Genomic DNA, 21,018 nt, shown 5'->3' with positions numbered 1-21,018 from the left:
CAATGAGGATATAATAGTTTCACCAAACCATTTGATTTTTCTGTACAAGAGGTCTAAGCAGCAGGTATTCTCTTTTTTTAAAAAAAATCTTAATTTCTCAGGATTTTGTGTAGTTTCAAACTTTATTTACTACACTTACATATCTGTCAATTTATTTTGCTTTCTCTGTGGGGTTTAATCAAGCCATTAATCCTTTGTTGCCCTTCACCAGAGGTCTCCAAACTTGGCAACTTGAAGACTTGTGGACTTCAACTCCCAGAATTCCTCAGCATAATTGGCTGAGGAATTCTGGGATTTGAAGTCCACAAGTCTTCAAGTTGCCAAGTTTGGGGACCCCTGCCCTTCACTGCCTCTACCTGATTCTTTAATGATAGTAATTTTCACTTTCTAATATCTAATGTGTTTATGGAAATATTTTCCCTTTTAACAATTTCTGGAAATTTAGACCTTTCATTCTAGACCATGTTTCAAAAGCACTGTGTCATTCTCTTAAGCACTACTTGTAGCTGAGTGATGTATTGTTAGCCTTTAGACTTACAATTTCTATTTTAGAGAAAGGCAGAAAAAGAATGGTATAGAAACATGAGGAAGATTCAGGTGTTGTTTTTCATGTAAGAAAACCCTGAAATACCATTTATCATGTTTATTTTAAAATGGCACGGGGTGCCCCCTAGTGCATTGGAAACATAGTACCCCAATTGTACAGCAACCGCCATGATTATCTGAATATAAAGCTGTGACCAACCAATCCACAGTGAATATGGGCTCCTGCATGCTAACCTTCTCATGATTCCCATTTGTAAAGCTTTTGTATGCATGCACACAATATATCACATCTGTGAAGTAAGCCATGGCAGCTTGTAAATCATTATTTGTATCTCAGAGTAAACGGTAAACAATTTCTTTCATGAACAATACTGAAACAACCCATGCTTTAGTACACGGGTGTCAAACTCGTGGCCCGTGGGCCAAATGCATCACATGCTGGCCATGCCCACGCCTGGTTTAGTGAAGGGGGGGAAAGACACGATATGGTATCATGTGAAGACACAAGTTTGATACCCCGCCTTAGTAAAACCAGATTTATGGGGAAAAGTGGGGGCCATAAGTTTCATTATGACCACTGCAAATCTGATTGCTTGTGAATCATATCCCGTGAAACTCTCCCCATACGTTTTTACAGTGGCCTATAAGAACAAAATACAAATGGAAGACAATTGTACAGGTGTTTTTATTTTCTTGGGTGGATGCAGTGCTTAGTATCTTGTAAACTTAAAACATTCAGAAAGCATCGACTGAATATCAGTCTGCACGTATTTTACATCACAATTCAATTACAATGTTTATAGCACAACTATGAAAAACACAGTGAACAATGGCATATTTCCTCACTATCTTGCTGTATAAACAAAGTCTTGATGAGACATGGCATGACAGCGGAATGACCTTCTGTTTCTTACTCTTTAAATAAAGGACTATTTATAAATACACTCTTGATTCTCTCAATATACAATTACAGACCTGATCTATTAAAAAACAATAATTACATTTCTCTTTAAAAAGAAAATGTCAAGAGATCGACCACCAACGGGGATTGTTCTCCTATGCAAAGGGAGAAAGAAGCAAGCACGGGTTTATGAGAGATTTAGGAGCGACATTCGTCAACCTTTTTCTGCTTGTACATCAACACTATGGGAAGATCACTAGATTCAGAAAGAAGCTACTTGAAGTCAAGCAAGTTGCAGTCTATCTTGTAGTACACATAAGGGTAGTATTCTTGCTGACTGAGATTCAAACCTGGAATATCCATGGTTGCCTGAAAATTTAAAAAAAAAATTACAGGATTAATCTACCACCCAAATTAATGGTTGCATCTTTGTCTCACGTATATAAAAATTACCCCACCCCCAAAAAATCAAAACAAAGGAATCTCAGCACTACCTTTTCATACTTGAAGCTGGGTTTGAGGCTAGATAGATATTATCTTAATGCTTTAATCTGGATTTCTGCATTGGCCAGTGAATTAGATTCTGTGATCCCCTCCAACAATACGAAATCAGAAAAAAATCTCCTCAATGTTATGGCAAAACCTATAGGTAGCCTCATTAGGACAGGGTCCCCAACCGCCGGTCCGCGGACCGGTACCGGGCATGCGGAACAAGCCTTACCGGGCCGCTGGTTGCTGGGCGCCGCCATATTTTTTGGTAAAAAAGCAATTTTTCGTCAAAAAGATGGCGGCGCCAGCGCTTCGGTGAGCTTTTCCGGGTGAAAGCCATTTCTACCCGAAAAGCTCACAAAAGCGCAGCGCCGCCATTTTTTTGGCGAAAAATCGCTCGGTGACATCACCGGAAGTGATTTTTTGTAAAAAAAATGGCGGTGCCCAGCTGACGCCGGAACCGGGCCGCGGCGCCCAGCTGACGCCGGAACCGGGCCGCGGCGTCGAAAAGGTTGGGGATCCCTGCATTAGGATATAGATTACTTACATCAATGATTGCTGCAGCACTACTGTCAAGATGTTTGTACAAATCATAGAGGACCTCTCTCAATTTCTTCATGGTTCTCTTGTTGGGTTGAAGGAGCATAGCCTGGAAATTAACTGGCAAGCCATACCTAAATAAATGACAAAATCATTTTTTAAACCTTCTGAATAGTATTGACTGACTCATTGTTCTTTTGCAAAGGCTAATTAACTTCCTGGAGGGAGGGAGGGAGGGAGCAGAGACAGAGAGAAGAACATTCACCACTCACATCATTAGATCTGGCACATTTTTTTTAGTGTTGGGTTCAAATTTCTCTTTCAATTTACGACATATTTTAATGCATTTTTGAAGCTCTATATATCACAAATACTGTCTCCCTCTCACCCTCCCTCCCTCCATCTTTCTATCTAGTCTATGAGGGCCCAAATTGTTGGGGGCAATATGCTGACTCTGTAAACTGCTTAGAGAGGGCTGAAAAGCACTGTGAAGCGGTTCAGATAGTGAGGGACTTGTATTATAATTTCATTCTTATTTATATAGATGTGATTTGCAAAGGTTTTTTTAATTAAAAATTCATTTCATCTACAGAATTTGATACTTTTAAAAGGGAGTTCATCTACCAAAATGTACTAAGCCGAGATTATAAAATTGTTGTGTAATTCCTGAAGGAACAGATAACTGTATTTGGCAACAAAGATAAATACCTTAGAACAGATTCAACAAAGACTCTTAGAGCTTTCACATGAATCCATGCAATAAAAGCTTCACTGAAATTCACTTTTAGCCACCGGACTAGAGGACCCTGTGATTAAACAGAGAAAAGCAAGCAGACACTGTAAACATTAGAAGACTTTCTCTTGTATATTTAAAATGTGCATATGCGCACACAAAACTGTGGTTATATACTTCTTTCAAATCATAGGCCAAAGCATATCAAGAAAATTGTACTAATTAAGCATAATCAATGTATTTAATATTTTAAGTATTTATACTTTGCCATTTTATTATTCAGAACTCAAATATTCTTTAATAACATCAAAAATTGCAGTATCAGTTTTAGGACTTTTGTGAAACTGAACATCACGTCATCTCAACTGGACAACTGAATAATCCTGCACAGAATCAAATTCTTGGCAATGCAGGATGCAAGTATCCCTGATAGCATGTCATTCATCTCACACGAAGAAGTGTTAAGTGTCCACCACCTATTGACACTTTCAAACAACTACGTTGTTAGAATATTTCTTGTAATGTTTGGCTGAAAACAATATGTACTTTCTTGCCATTTCTGATCACTGCTTTCAAGTGTAATCTTTACAATCTGTTCTCATCTTCTATACAACAGTCTTTCAAGTACTTGGAGATTATGATATGTCCTTTTAATTTTTCCTTCTGCATAAATAAGTCACCTGCTTCTCAAAGGATTTGACTTGCAGAATTCTCAACATTCTAGTCAGTATATTTCTCTGTGCAAAATAGTTTAAACTATTAGCTTTTTCTTAAAAAAAACACCAAAAAAACAAACAAACCACGATATTGCATCAAGTTCAATTTGGATTAAGACACTAATCATCTCCTTTCATATCTTTATCAAGTCAGGTCTTCCCTACCCTGTACTTGTATTATTTATACCAATATGCATACATTTGTATTTAAAATTGCCAGAGTTATTTTGAATATTGCTTCTGACTTCTACTGTTATTGTTCAGTTGCTGTGTCATATCCAACTCTTTGCAACCCCATGGATCATAGCACGCCAGGCTCCCATCCTCCATTGGCTCCCTTAGTTTGCCCAAATTCATGTTCATTGCCTTAATGATATCTAACCATCTTACAATTTATATTGTTTCCTAGTATGATCTGATTGCTTATTTGTACCCTATGTCTATATTAAGTGTTGTAACTTATGATTCTTGATGAATGTATCATTTCTTTTTATATACACTGACAGCATATGCACCAAGACAAATTGCTTGTGTGTCTAATCACACTTGGCCAACAAAGAATTCATTCATTCATACTCTGCTGTCCCCTTCTCCTTTTGCCTTCCATATTTCCAAACATCAGGGTCTTTTCCAATGAATATTCTCTTCTTATTTGATGGCCAAAGTATCTGATCTTCAGTATCTGTCCTTCCAAAGGAGAGTTAGGGTTGATTGCCTTTGGAAATGACTGATTAGATCTTCTTGAAGTCCAAGAGACTCTTTTCCAACACCACAATTCAAAAGCATCAACAGTTCAGTGCTCAGCCTTCCATAAGGTCCAACTCTCACCGCCATACAATGTTACTGGTTTTCCCAGTAGTAATATATTCTATGGTTGTGAGAAAATGAATCTGAGGTTGCTGACTGCATTTGAGAAAAATAGCTGCAACCTGGCAGAATGCTTTTCACCTCCACCTCCCCATGACTCAGTTCAGCTCATGCCCTTTCCAAAAAGATTCAAAAAGTCAAAACATGAGATGACATGGGCTTATTCAATTCATTCCTCCCCTCAATTTATTCACAAGCATCCATGCAAGTGCTTTAGCTGTTTGGCTAATTAAGCCACACCCTAACATTTTCAAGAACGTGCAGATGTGCACAGAAAGCACACGCCCTTATCTTATAAAAGGACTCTAAGACCAAGTGTATGTGGGTGTGTGGAAGAAAAGGAGATAAGAAGACACCAAGCAGACAAGGAAGCAGCAAGTGATGTCTGGAAATTGGCAACTATTATTAGGGAGGCAAGAGGGCTATCAGTCAAATGCCAGAATTGCAAACTATGGTAAGCAGCATATCTTGACGTGGAGTAGTCAAGGAGCAATCACACTTAGGCAGCATCTAATCCCAATAAGTGTAAGAACTTTTGGAGGGAGCAAATGTTGTGTGCCATCTTACAAATTTTTAAGACTCTTTTTTAAAGATTTGAGCATTGAAGACTTATATACATGGCTACATCAACTAGTAATTCCAAGGAGAGTGAAGTTAACCCAGAGCAACAGTTCTGCCTTCAATACCTTCATACCGCACAGATTAATAGCCAAGCTCAAAGATCTAGATCTTCCAGATTCTATTTGTTTATGGATATTGGATTTTTTAACAAATCGTCCACAAAGAGTTAAACTGAATGATTATATTTCTACTGTCAAGACACTTAGCATTGGCACTCCACAAGGTTGTGTCCTTAGTCCACTACTGTTCTCCATCTATTCATCTGATTGCACAAATAAACATCCCAACAATAGGATAATGAAATTTGCAGACGATACTACGCTTGTAGGACTTATTTCTGGGGATGATGAGTCTGCATATCGGGATGAGGTACTACAGCTATCCCGCTGGCGCAAGAATAATAATCTTCTATTTAATATTAAGAAGACCAAGGAGGTTATAGTGGACTATAGGAAAAAAGAGCAGACATTCAGCCACTGTATATAGAGGGAGTTCGTGTGGAACAGGTGGTTGAATGTAAGTTTCTCGGGACCATCATTACAAATGACCTGACCTGGAGTGCAAACACCGCTGCTTTAATTAAGAAGGCACAACAACGGTTGTATTTACTAAGGATTCTTAGGAAACAACAACTGGCTGAGAGTCTACTGACTACCTTCTATCGGAGTTCAATTGAGAGTATATTATCCTACTGTCTCTGTGTATGGTTCTCGAGCTGCACAGTGGCAGAGAAAAAGGCAATTCAGAGGGTGATCAAGACGGCCCAAAACATCATTGGCTGCTCACTCCCCTCTTTGGAAGAACTGTATAGAAATAGATGTAAGAGGAAGATACTTAATATATTGAATGACTCCTCTCATCCGGGACATCAGCTCTTTGAACTATTACCATCGAGAAGGAGATTTAGGGTATTAAGAACAAGGACGACCAGATTTAAGAACAGTTTTTATCCAAGTGCAGTTTTGAGTTTGAATGCAGGGTCATAATGATTTTTGTGGAATTTAAATGGCTGAGAGTAATGGGGTATTTACATTTTTAAATTGCATAGAGATTATTGTATGGTTGGTTGTGTTTAGTTCAGTTTTTTTCTTTTAGTGGTGTTTGTCCAGTTTTACTTTGTGGAAGAGCACCTCATTTCGTTGCACCCGTTAGCGAGTGTAATGACAAATAAATTCTTATGTCTTATGTCTTAAAGATTTGAGCATTGAAGACTTATATACATGGCTACATCAACTAGTAATTCCAAGGAGAGTGAAGTTAACCCAGAGCAACAGTTTATAGGTGTGTGTCACAATTAAGCATTGTGTACAATTATCTGCTATACTAAACTGTGTCTCATCCTTGGAAAATAAAGAACCTTCATAGAGTCCTCAACTTACAATCACTCCGCTCAACTGTCAAAGTTACAATGGCACCGAAAACAATGACTTATGACCATTTCCTACATTTACGATCGTTCTCATTCCTGTGGTCATATGATCAAAATGTAGATGCTTGACAACTGGCATGAGTTTATGATGGCCAGTGTCCCAAGATCGTATGATCACCTTTTGCAATCTTCTGATCATCAAAATCAATGGGGAAACCATATTCACTGAACAACAGTGTTACTAATATAACAATTGTAGTGATTCACTTAACAACGGTGGCAAGAAAAGTCAAAAAATGGGGCAAAATTCACTTAACAACTATCTTGCTTAGCAACAGAAATTTTGGGCTCAATTGTGATTGTAAATCAAGAACTACCTGTCATGATGATAGTTATCCTTGTCAGAACTTGTTTAGTAGCCAAAATTATTTTTTTTAGCAATCTAGAACAGTACAGTCCAACTAATTGGCTTAAGAAATTGTCAATAAGGACCTGTTGGAAAGCCTGTAAAATGCTTTGCTAAAAAGTGGTATTCTTGTTATCTACTTGACTATAATTCTATTTAAAATGAGAAAAATGACCTGATTCTTGATAAAGTCAAGTTGCTTCTTAGTAATCAATGTATTCTTTCCTAGACATTCACTGATTCATCCTTTAATAAACTATTCTAAAAATTCACTATACATTGCAAAAGATTATGAATAATAGTCCTTAACTAATACCTACATGTTCTTTTAGCACTTAGAAAACAATACATCTGGCATTTAATATCTGAACTCACTTCCTTATCTGCCATGGTGCCCTTGCATCATCCATCCTATCTTTTGCAGGTCAAATATAATTCCATGATGGAAAAAAAAAACCCTGAACAAAAGTGGAATTGAGTACTACTCTTACTATAGCTTTGATACTTCTTGTTAAATACTTTTTTTTAATATTTAGTAATTTCTGTAATAGAGCTTATTTGTTAACCAATGAGTGTACCCACATTTACATGAAAAGCCTAAAAAGAACATTAGCAATGTAACTACTGATTCTGAATAATTACTTCTGTATTTAAACGCAAAAATATCACTGAACTTACGAACTGTTTTTTCTTATCAGTAGACAGCCGGTTCATTTCCTCTTTATCTGCCTTCATTTCTTCTTCATTATACTGAAAATCACGGACCATAAACCTGCATTGGGAAGGAAGTACAATTCGTAAATTTCTGTGCAACTATTCCTTAACAAGAAAATAAAGCAGGGTTGCACTTACTTGTTTTCTCTTGCTTTATGTTTGAACTCATCCACTGCCTTCCTGAATAAAGTGATGTTACAGAGATAACTTTCCTGGTCCTCAGAAAGAACACTGCAAAGCAAAAGATGCCAGGCCCATTAAGACAAAAAGCTTTAATGAAACCACAAACTGGAATAAAAACTGAAGTTGTAATTCAAAACTGGTAAATTGATTTAGAGTTTTGTATCATATTGTAATAGTTTATAATATAATAATTTAGTTTACAAGAATAGATTTAAGGTAGTATTATTCAATTAGTGAAGTTCACCTACTACTATGCTATCCTTTTAACAGAAGTAAGATAGACAGCACATTTTACACAAGAAGCCCATTCTTCCCAACAAACAATGACTATACAAACTTCATTATTTCAGAAAATACTCAGTGCCAATCTAAGCATTCAACACAAAAGTGCTTTTGGTAGCCCCATTTATTGAATGAGAAGCATGAATTGAAGTACCTAGTTTGGGGGAAATGGTTAGAATAAGAGTTCTTCTTGGTCTGCACGCACAAAATTCTGTGCAATTCTGTACTGTTTCACCAATATTCTTTATCCAATATTCTTTATCCAATATTCTTTATCCAATAAAGAATATTACCGAAGCCATTTAGAATCATTGGAAGGAATCTTGGAGGTTCTGTAGTCCAATCCCCTGCCTAAAGCAGGAGTCTTCATATCACTCAGACAAATGGTTGTCTTACCCCCAGGTGAAGAATATGGAGAACAATTTGATGCCCTCTTCCCTCTGGCAAATGATAGACTGCTATCATCTAGAACAATTGAGATCATAACTAGGTTGATGGGCTGTATTAATATGCGATGATTTGGCTGTTTTGGGTTTTGTGTAATTTGTGTTTAGAGTTAATATATACCCTAAAGTACCGTGGCAGTGCAATGGTTAGAATGCAATACTACAGGCTACTTCTGCTGACTGCCAGCTGCCAGTGGTTCGACAATTCGATTCTCACTGGCTCAAGGTTGACTCAGCCTTCTATCCTTCCGAGGTCAGTAAAATGAGGAGCCAGATTGTTGGGGGCAATATGCTGATTCTGTAAAGTGCCTAGAAAGGGTTGTAAAGCACCGTGAAGCGGTATATAAGTCTAAGTGCTATTGCTATAGCTACAATTCAGATTATATTTTATTCAACAAACCATAGTTTAGCGCAATGGTTGGGGGGGGGGGCATTGTGGTAAAACAAGTTAATTACACAGATCAAGTATATTAAAAGGATATGAAAAGTGAAACAAGATTACTTGCTGGATCGAGGGACTATCATATCTGTCAAAGTTTCATACTGCTTCATCCAATCAGTGTAATTTGTCCTGAAATAAAAAAGCAATAATTACCAGTCTTAACATAGGTGTGTAGGACAGAATCAAGTCTTTTACTCCACTGTATTTATAACTTTTTGCATATGCTAATGAGTTTTCAAAAAGCTGCCTGTTTTTTTTCTATGTTCTAGACTCTGTTTTCATTTCCAGCCATAAAACTTCATCAAATGTTCATCAAAACTGCATGACTGTTTTGATACATACCCCTTTTTTGGAAAGGGCTTTGGTGTGCTAAAAAAGTTTGCAGGGATAGGAAAGACTTTCATTTGTTATTTATAAATGGAAAGACTATAGTTTCATGCTACCTCATTTGTCTTACCAATGAAAACCTTTCTTTTTCTACTGTTAAGAAAAAACCTGTGAAATGTTACTGAAACTAGTTGAACTCCCTTTAAGATTACATTTACATTTTTAAATTAAAAATGCACTAAATAATTATATTAACAGCTATTTTGTGGCTCAAAAGAGGAACACTACTTTTAGTAGAAATTTTCAGTTTGTTTAAAAAAATGAACACCATTAGTATTCTTCTAACAATTCAGCAACACTAGTACAATATACTTTAATTACAGTATTATCACGAAGGAAACAATCTCATTATTAGCACTACCAATGTTTTACTAAAATTACTGCATAGGATGTAGAGTTAGACAAAGATAATAAAGTTCTAAGAAGCAACATTCAGACTGATTTTGGTAAATTCTACAAACTAGCAGCTAACCAAGTCAAGCAACTCAGTAAGTGAAATTGCACCTTGAGGTGATTTTACTTGACTTACTTAATTTTATGGGTGTATATTTTATTATGATAATAATAATTTCAGTTTGTATGGAACTATATAATTAATTCCAAGATCCCTCTATATGGGTAATCCTTGATTAATGATCACCCTATTTAGCAATTGTTCCAACTTATGACAGTATTGGGAAAGTAGGATTGTGACTGATCCTTGAATGTAAGATATTCGCCACATCCCTATGATCACACAATCACCAATTGCAACCTTCACAGTTGGCTTCCAATGAACAAAGTCAATGAGGAAGCTGGCAATAAGTCAAGGCATGTGACATCATGTTTAACAGGCACTAGTGATTGGCTTAACAATCACAATGAAACTGACGTAAGTCAGGCACTATCATGTAATTCACTTAATGACATGTTGCTTACAGATGGAAGTGTCAGTCCCAATTCCAGTCACTAAGTGTTGACTACATGTATTATAGTTTCTCTTAAGATCATATAAATCCTTTCAAAGCCCATCTGTTGAAATTGGGGGCAATCTACTATTTTTAAAAGATGTACTACATTTTCACATATGCCTTTCATTTATATATGTGACAATTTCATTCAAATCTTTCAATGAACAAAAATTCTTTCTCCTCTTGGGTTTTTCTAGCCCGTTCTCTTTTAGGAAAGAAAATATTGACTTACTTTGGTACAACTACTAACAATGTAATTAAGTACTCAGAATCAAGTACAAAGTCATCTTTCTTCACAATTTCAGCCAAACTTCTTGTTAGCAAACTTCCCCTGTCAAAGCAGAAGAAGAAGATGAGGAAGTGAGTGTTCTACTTCAATCTTTAAATGAATGTAAGTATTGTTCATTCAGGTGGAGTTCAACCTGGAAGCACCTCAGTGCTTTTGACATGAGTGCGATTCAGATGGAGAGTGAAACCTTCCACAATCTCCCTTTTTGCCTCCTTTGGGAAATTAATATTATTGATGCAATACTTTCTATAGTACATGCTAGGAAACTCAATAGATCTCTATAGGTTTAAATTTTGATTAATTTGATTATAATGAAGTTAGTGAGATTGAAAGACATTCAGACACAGCACTTAATGCTCCTTTACCATCTAGGTATACAAGGTTGCATTCCTATTCAGAACTTGTGTTTTAAAATTTAAGAGGCAGAATAGTTTCTTCTACATGTGCATTATTTCAGGATTTTGAATATCTATCAAATTGATCACCCAGCTCTGAGACAATCTTACAAAACAAGATGACAACTCACGCATTCTTCCTTTCCAAGTTCTGAAGATTGCCTTTTAGGCTGTTGTATGCAGATGCCCTTGCCTTTAGATCATTATCAATCTGAGTCACACCCTTTGAAGAAAAAAAGCACACCAATTAGGACCCATGTCTTAGAAGTAAAGAGAGACCCAAATTAAATAGATCTATAAAAGCTATTACTAACTGCAAGCAGCCGAATAGAAAGAAAAAGAATAAACAGAAAAAGAGACAAAACAAATTAACAGATTGAACTTCATTGATTCTGGTTTTTAGAAATGAACCAGGAAACCAGGAAATATTATGAACCAGGAAATATGATTTTGAGCAGTCTGTAATTAAAAAAAAGAAGTATTATGCTCAAAACCTTTTGTATTTTTTTTCTACTTTAATGTTTACAGAAAACTATTGTCAGACAGAAGCAACAAACTAGTTGCAGTGTTTCCTTGCAACAAGTTCACCCACTTGATGTTTCTGGATTAAAACTGTTATCAGCATACACTGTCAAAGTTTTAAGCGTACTTTGAAGGCACCACTTTGAAAAAAGCTTTTGTACCTCAAAAATCTACATATCAGATGTATATTAAAGAAACAAGGCCAAATTATTTCAGTAAAAATTATATTGAAAATTGTTATGATGCAATTTTTACTCTTTTAGCAAATGGGATTCCATTCATGAACTGCAGTATGAGGTTCAGGAATGGAGTAGTCTACAGGACGCTTCAATGTTCTGTTTCGCTGCTTCCTGTCCAATTCGGCAGTTCCAAGATTGACAAGATATAGAGGTGCTACAGAACATTCTGGAATTTTTCAGAATGCTCCATTACCCATATCCCAAGATCTTACACATGTCTAGTGGTAAGTACTTCAGTTTTAAAACCTCACATTTAACAGAAGGGAGAATAGTTAGCAAAAAATGAAATGACTAATCATCTGAAGTAGCAAAGCAATATAAAATTTTATATATATATATATATATATATTCACACATACATACACACACATATATATATACTGTATATAGTTAATTAGGCAAATGAACACACATCTTTAGAAAAACTGAGCATGATATGTATCAAAACTTTATATGTTTTAAAATATTTCAATAGTATTTACTCCCAGGAAAATTATGTGATGCAAATTTATATGTGATATAATTATTTTTAAATAATTCTGAATATATAAAATATTTTCATTTTATGGTATATAGATTATGCAATAAAAAGTCATTTTGTATTAATAATTAGCATACAAGCTCCATAATCTTTTATGTGTATAATCTTACTTTGGCAATTATTTCTGAAATATTCTTCAGAGACTGTTTGATTGGATATTTGGCCATATCCCACTGGAATCTTGTTATGTAGGTGATCAAATCAACTGGGGAAAATGATAAAAATGAGCTAAATAAGTAATCCCATACATCCTATAAAAATCTGGGGATCTTAAATACATTTAAGAAATAATTACTTAAAATAAAGATGGAACAGAATACAATGTAAGCACCTTAAAAGAGCTTGGGCCATTTTTGATCCACACAAGAACTTTTGCATACAATTAGAGTATATTAGAAGTAACGAGGAAAAAAATCTTATTATGTCTATGTAGAAAGAAGAATTCGCCTCATCTATAGCTTTTATACGTACTTATAGCTTTATCTAATCAAAGACAAAAGTCACTTTTGATTATCATATTGGCACTGTACCTTTTAGAAATTAGTTTGGTGAATTCTGAAAATTTTGAATTGTATAATGGAGAATACATATCTAACCAAATGTATTGTGTTCAGGGATGCTTTCTCTATGAGGCATGTGGAAAAACTGATTCAGCATTATATGCTTTAAATTATTTCCATCTTATATTACTTCCATATTATACATTTCTTTCCTTTTCTTCTGTTCAGTCATGTCTAATTCTCAGAGATTGTCTGGACAAGTCTTTGCAGTTTTCTTGATGAAGTTTTTCAAAAGTACATTGCCATTGTCTCCTTCCTAGGGCAGAGGGGTTGCCCCAATTGGCTTTGTACTCAAGGCAGAAAAGAACTGAAGGTCTCCTGATTTCTAGTCTGATGTTTTAACTCTTGTACCAAACTGACAATTCTCATACTTTTCTTTATGACACTGCAAACACAAGATTTAATAAAGGCTGTTTTATTCTGTTTGTGTTGCTTTTATGAAAAAAAAATCTTTCAAAACTGATTTATTTTCCTCATAAGAATTGAAGGATAGTCTTCTATATACACAACCCTCAGTATTGCAATACATTGTAATAATATCAAGGCAAAAATTTACCTCCATTGGCCAGAAGGTTTTCCTGAACTTTATCTCTACTGTCTTCCAACACATCAGCCATATATTGTGCCACCTTCTTGACAACACTGAAGACCAGAATGGGGAAGATTTAAGATTTATATCTTAAAGAATTTTAATTTGCTGCTTTTTTCTTTGCAATACAAAAGACAATCAGCCTCCCAGTTTAATTCCTAGCATCTGTCTGATGTCCAGGAGAGCAGGAATCCGCAACCATTGAGCCACCAACCTGTACCAGTCTGGGTCTGCCTGCGCAAGCAGCAGGCAAGCAAGCAAAGCTTTATCTGCGCATGCAAGGGATTTAGGTTGTGTGCAAAACCATCCCTCCCACAGTCCGTGGAAAAATTGTCTTCTGCAAAACTGGTTCCTGGCGCCAACAAGGTTGGGGATTGCTACAGGAGAGCTATTCCCAGTCACTATGAAGAATTGCCACTAGATGGCCCTAGTAGTCTAACTTGGCTGAAATTGCTTGTTATGTTCTTCTAGAGTCCATAGTTTAAAATATGTCAGATAGTGTTTATCATTAAGAACTGCTGTCTATCCCGATAAATGTCTGTTCTTTCTGCAGTTCAACTATCCCCGTTTTCACTTCCTACAGTGGACTGAATGCTAAACACATCAAGCTTAACAGTTCATTAGCTGAAACATCTAGTGCAACAGACAGCCTCAGGCACAGAAATGCTAGTCTGTTAACAAAATTGCGAACACTTAAAGTTGGCATATTGATAAACTAAAAAGTTTTCAATAACTTTCTCAATTCTCCAAATTAACATTGTGCTCAAATAACCCTGCTACCTTTCACTTCAAACAAACATCAGAAATTTTCATTTGAAATTATTTCCAATCCTATTGTCAAAGTACAAATCATTAATTACATTATTAAATATATTATTTGACTGTACAGGTAGTCCACGACCTGCAAACATTTGCTTAGCAACCAAAGTTGCTAAAAGTTATAATGGCACTTTAAGAAGTGACTTATGACTAGTCTCTGGCTTTGTCTCGACTAGACTGTCATGTCATAGCATCCTGGAGGTCAAGTGATCAAAATTTGGGCACTTGGCAACCAACATGTATTTACAATGGTAGCAAGGTCCTGGCATCATATGATGGTCTTCCCAGCCAGCTTCCAGCAAGCAGTCAATGTGGGAATCTGGATTCACTTAACATCCGTGTGATTCACTTAACAACTGCACTGATTTACTGTATATCCGTGGCAAAAAATCAGATGCAACTCACTTAACGATGCCTTGTTAAGAAATTCTGATTCCGACTGTGGTTATAAATCGAGGACTACCAGTAGAATCTGGTGCAATATTTACTGTCACTAACTAGTGAAGCTAAAACAATAGCAGTTAGCATGTCATACTCAGTTTAACACAGAATAACCATCCGGAAGTTATAAAGTGCAGGTATATGAAAAAATAGTGATTACCCTTCTACAAAGGTATCCAATTTAGCCAGCTCATCAGATAAACCAACTAAGACATCGAGAGTGCCAACCTAAGGAGGGAAAGAATTATTTAGAAAAGTATGCAAAAATACACTGCTCAAAAAAATAAAGGGAACACTTAAACAACACAATGTAACTCCAAGTCAATCACACTTCTGTGAAATCAAACTGTCCACTTAGGTAGCAACACTGATTGACAATCCATTTCACATGCTGTTGTGCAAATGGAAGAGACAGCAGGTGGAAAGCATAGGCAGTTAGCAAGACATCCCCAATAAAGGAGTGGTTCTGCAGGTGGTGACCACAGACCACTTCTCAGTTCCTATGCTTTCTGGCTGATGGTTTGGTCACTTTTGAATGCTGGCGGTGCTTTCACTCTAGTGGTAGCATGAGACGGAGTCTACAACCCACACAAGTGACTCAGGTAGTGCAGCTCATCCAGGATGGCACATCAATGCGAGCTGTGGCAAAAAGGTTTGCTGTGTCTGTCAGCGTAGTGTCCAGAGCATGGAGGCGCTCCAGGAGACAGGTCAGTACATCAGGAGACGTGGAGGAGGCCATAGGAGGGCAACAAGCCAGCATCAGGACCGCTACCTCTGCCTTTGTGCAATGAGGGACAGGAGGAGCACTGCCAGAGCCTTGCAAAATGACCTCCAGCAGGCCACAAATGTGCATGTGGCTGCTCAAACGGTCAGAAACAAACTCCATGAGGGTGGTATGAGGGCCTGACATCCACAGGTGGGGGTTGTGCTTACAGCCCAACACCATACAGGATGTTTGGCATTTGCCAGAGAACACCAAGATTGGCAAATTTGCCGCTGGCGCCCTGTGCTCTTCACAGATGAAAGCAAGTTCACACTGAGCACATGTGACAGACATGACAGGGTTTGGAGACGCCGTGGAGAACATTCTGCTGCCTGCAACATCCTCCAGCATGACCAGTTTGGCAGTGGGTCGGTAATGGTGTGGGATAGCATTTCTTTAGGGGGCCGCACAGCCCTCCATGTGCTCACCAGAGGTAGCCTGACTGCCATTAGGTACCGAGATGAGATCCTCAGACCCCTTGTGAGACCATATGCTGGTGTGGTTGGCCCTGGGTTCCTCCTAATGCAAGACAATGCTAGACCTCATGTGGCTGGAGTGTGTCAGCAGTTCCTGCAAGATGAAGGCATTGATGCTATGGACTGGCCCGCCCATTCCCCAGGCCTGAATCCAATTGAGCACATCTGGGACATCATGTCTCACTCCATCCACCAACGCCACATTGCACCACAGACTGTCCAGGAGTTGGGGGATGCTTTAGTCCAGGTGTGGGAGGAGATCCCTCAGGAGACCATCCACCACCTCATCAGGAGCATGCCCAGGTGTTGTAGGGCGGTCATACAAGTACGTGGAGGCCACACACACTACTGAGCCTCATTTTGACTTGTTTTAAGGACATTACATCAAAGTTGGATCAGCCTGTAGTGTTTTTTTCCACTTTAATTTTGAGTGTAACTCCAAATCCAGACCTCCATGGGTTGCTAAATTTGATTTCCATTGATAATTTTTGTGTGATTTTGTTGTCAGCACATTCAACTATGTAATGAACAAAGTATTTAACAAAAATATTTCATTCATTCAGAACTAGGATGTCTTATTTTTGTGTTCCCTTTATTTTTTTTGAGCAGTGTATAAAACAGAAAGGAAACTGAGCCAAAAAGAGAAGGCTATGCATTTTATCATAAGCAAGTTCTTATTCAGTACAATAGGATTAAGTTTCAAAAATCTGTAGGAGCTGGAAATCTACAGATTTTTTTATTATTATGCCTAAAACCAACATAATAAAAATTACTTCATTGAAAACTTTCATCAAATTTAAAACTATTTCATACAGTATAATGCTACTTCATATATTAGTAAAATCCAGTGCTCATCAAACCAGATGGGAGAAGCATATGGTGTATGAACAAAAGGTCAGTGGTTCCATTGCTAACTCTGGAAGCAAGGCTGTAAAAAATACTTGTCTGAAATACTGGGACCTTGTGAGTTAAACACTACTGAATTACATAGACAGCAACGTATGTAATATGTTTAGCTCTAAGCACAGAACTGTTTTCTTGTATTGTATAATGCACAATATGCAATGTAAACATAGTATGTGTGCATAATTAAAAGTTGAATTGCTGAATTGGTCAGAGCAAATAGCTTTGATTACATGTATGGATGTTATACATGACAATAACCAGGGAGATAAATTAGATTATTTTTAGAAAATAAAGGAACTCTTTACTAATATTGAACTTGTGCAATGCTCTGGATTTAAGCTTCTCTAAAGCAACCCTACAATCTTGGAAAGAGATGTAGCTACTATAATGAATGACAAGTGCCACATCTGCAATTTTTATACCAATTCTCCCAAATCAAATACAAAGCATTACACAGCCCAATAAGATAGTTCTACAGTACTGCCTACTTGCACTTAGTGAGTTAAATAATAATTTACAATTAATATCTTCAATATAAATTACTATAACTATATAATGTACTTTATCAAAATGAATGTGATCTATCCATACTATTATCTAAAAAAAACCCTTAATTTAAATTGCAATACAAAGTTAAACAGTAACATTTTGAGCGGAAAAAAAAACTCAGCTATACCTTTAAATCTGGAATGTTAAATTTTGCATTGATGGACAGGTTATTATTTTTTATAGTTGAAGCACATAACTTCTCCCACGTCTGCTGACATGTCTTCTCCCCAGGAGCAGAAATCAGCCAGAACTCGGTCATTTTGGTCACGTTACTGCAATGATTATTTTGGAAAATAAGAGTGAATTTTTTAAAAGTGGGGAGTTAATAAAATATTCAACTAAATAAAATATTCAACTAAATAACAATATTCATTTTGAACACATAAGTTTAAATTCTCCATTGTCTTTAAATGGCAGGAATTCTCAAGGAAATACTGTGCAATTTTTCACATTTTCTAAAAATGCTATCATCCTGAAATTCATGTAGATTATCACATTCTGAACCATCAGTACTAGTTTTTTAGACCCATTTTTTTCTATATAGTTTTATTCAGCACACTGAAGGGTTGATTTCCTCTCGTTTTTTTCAATGAAAATATACTACTAAAGCTATATTAATACAACAATACTAATACAACAATGAAAATATACTACTAAAGCTATATTAATACAACAACACTAATACAACAATGAAAATATATTACTGAAGCCATTTTAAGAATCAAACTGTATTATCATTGCTATTATTTAAGGAACTGTAGTTCTAAAAAGGAGAAGAATGGGAATCACTACCAGAAAACTCTAAACTGCCCAGCCCAATTCTTTAAAAAGAGGAAGCTATATACAGAGAGTCAGTATTATACTAGTGCAGCTATAATATGCAGATTTATTTTTTCTGTCTTAATTCTAGAAATTTAGAGCCATAAAATAACCTAAGCAAATTGGTTGGAGTTCTGGGAATCTGCACATAAACACTGGATTCTACATTCTACTTCATCCTTCCAAATGATTTTCTAATCTAGCTAATATTAATTATTGCTCCCCTGATTAAGATATCATTAAATCATAGAAATCACAATGTCCGGGAATAAAGGATTTACCTCACAATACCCATGCACATTGCCTTGAGTTTCCAGAGCTCAATAAATAATGCAGGTGACTAAGTAAATTAATCAAATCAACAAAGTGGAGAGGAGAAATAATTTATTTATAAAAAAAATGTGTGAATACACCCCACTTAACAAAAGGCATTATTGTGTCAGTTTTCAGTATATTTCAGACTGCCCAAGCAGTCTGAACAACAAATCAGAATTTCAGACAAATGACTGTCTAGTCTCCTCTTAAAAACCTCCAGTGATGGAGTGCCCACGATTTCTGGAGGCAAGCTGTCCCACTGGTTAACTGTTCTCACTGTTAGGAAGCTTCCTCCTTAATTCCAGATTGCTTCTGGAATTGTTTCTTATTTCGCCTTCTGATGCTTTGGAAAATAAGTTGACCCTTCTCTTTTTGGCAGCCCCTCACATACAGGAAAACTGTTATCATGTCCCCCCTAGTCCTTCTTTTCTCCAGACTGGCCATACTCAATACCTACAACTGTGCTTCATATGTTTTAGCCTCCAAGCCCTCAATCATCTTAGTTGCTCTTCTCTGCAAGTAAGAACCAAGCCAGAGAGAAAACGGGTTATTATTTGACATGGAATGTACTGCATGATTGGCTAAATAATAGAGATAGAGATGAATAGAGGAGACGATGATAGGATAATAAGGTAAATAAGGGATACAGACAAATGTACAGATTTATGTAAAAGTATGTATACTGTCACAGAAGTGTTGTAATGAATGGAAACTGATGTTGTATAAAAGAAAAGTTGTTTAATAAAAGTTATATTTAAAAATCCTGAACCAGGACTGCTTTACCCTCAAACTAACCTCTATTGACCTCACCCCATTCCTAAGAGGTCTGTAAGAGGTGTGCATAAGCGCACAATCGTGCCTACCGTCCCTGTCCTATTGTCCCCAATTATTAGTTCCTATTTCTTGTATTTAAATGGATGTTTATTCTTGTTTCTGTTGTATTGTAAGCTTTTGACAAATAAATAAAATAAAATGAGGTGACAGAACCAAGCCATCCTGCTTTAAACCTGTAGTACCAGCCTGACCTTGTGCAGCTTCAGATGGAAAAACAGGCTCAGACCTGGGTTGAGCGATGAATGCCAGGAAATCCCAGGCTATGGACAAGACTCTCCCCCCCCCCTCAAAACAACAACAACAACAACAACCCATATTAGATGTACCATTCCCATATTGTGGTTAAATAAAATGCAGGGTTCAAAGTGGTCAACCAAGAATTGACTTCATCTTGTGTGTGTGTGTGTGTGTGTGTGTGTGTGTGTGTCTTTAATGTCCTGGGAGATCATTGTCTATTTCTGTGGAATTAAAGATGACCTGGGGGGGTGGGCAACAGAGTGTTAGCCAGAATTCACTCGGAACAGTGCAATCTACAGCTATTACACGCCGGGAAGCCACCAGCCCTGGGCCCGGGATTTCTGCCCTTGTAGCAAGCAACCCACCCGCGATGCAAACGCGACCCGTCCTCGGGGGGGGGTCAACTTTTCCTTAGGCACTTTCCAGCCCCGGCCTCAGCAGCCCAGGAAAGAGATGCATTCATTTTTATTTATTTTATTTTATTTATTTTATTTTTCTTATATGCACCCATTTCATGTATTCATAACTATGTACATACTTATACCTATTATCTTGTAAGCGATTGACAAATCGAAATAAATAAAATAAATAAACAAATAAACAAATGACAAGAAACACTGGAAACGGGCTTTCCTCCGTCGGCTGATCCACGGCAGCCTTTCTTCTCCCCACCCCCCCACCCCCCCAACCAGCCCCTCTCCTAGTATTGAAAAAGAGTCTGCTGGTGGGGAATGATGATGGGAGCTGTAGTCCAACCTATGCGCCACGGCCTCGGGTCTGGGCCAAGAAAGCTGTGCCCGCGATGCATTTCCCAACCCCGCTCGCTTCCTCCTCCGCCGAGGCGACCGAGGTCGAGGGCTTCCCTCCTCCACTCAGCGACCCCGGCTTCCTCGGCCGCCATCGGGAGCCGACCGAGATCATACCTCTCTACCTACCGCTCAACGCGCAGCTGCTGGCCGGAAGAAGCCGCGAGCGGCCGGAATCGCAGCGGAGGCTGAACTAGAGCGATGAAACCGGCGAGCTCTGCGGGACGGAAAACACACGTGACGGGCGTCACGAGGCGCCGCAGGAGGAGCTGGGCAGGCGCAGTGGAGCGGGCGCCCCGTGACAGAACCGCGCCGGTGGAGACCCG

General features: G+C 37.5%; 1 protein-coding gene across 1 annotated transcript; it reads right to left on the bottom strand.

The window, feature by feature from the left end:
- Positions 1–1,212: 1,212 nt before the first annotated feature.
- Positions 1,213–20,961, bottom strand: ATP6V1C1 (ATPase H+ transporting V1 subunit C1). Its single transcript, XM_026690125.2, has 13 exons — positions 20,822–20,961; positions 17,809–17,953; positions 15,148–15,215; positions 13,695–13,780; positions 12,689–12,783; positions 11,408–11,499; positions 10,825–10,923; positions 9,316–9,384; positions 8,041–8,133; positions 7,867–7,960; positions 3,185–3,282; positions 2,484–2,610; positions 1,213–1,816 (listed from the first exon to the last, which is right to left on the bottom strand). Exons 2-13 carry the CDS (start codon positions 17,938–17,940, stop codon positions 1,721–1,723), a joined length of 1,149 nt encoding a protein of 382 aa, XP_026545910.1. The 5' UTR covers positions 17,941–17,953; positions 20,822–20,961; the 3' UTR covers positions 1,213–1,720.
- Between the last annotated feature and the right edge of the window lie 57 nt (positions 20,962–21,018).

Source organism: Notechis scutatus, chromosome 3 (genome assembly GCF_049901735.1).
Source record: "Notechis scutatus isolate UNSWTSFEM ecotype Mainland chromosome 3, rNotScu1.2, whole genome shotgun sequence".
Classification (NCBI taxonomy): Eukaryota; Metazoa; Chordata; class Lepidosauria; order Squamata; family Elapidae; genus Notechis; species Notechis scutatus.
The sequence above is the reverse complement of the archived record's forward strand: the minus strand, read 5'-3'. Positions and strand labels throughout refer to the sequence as shown.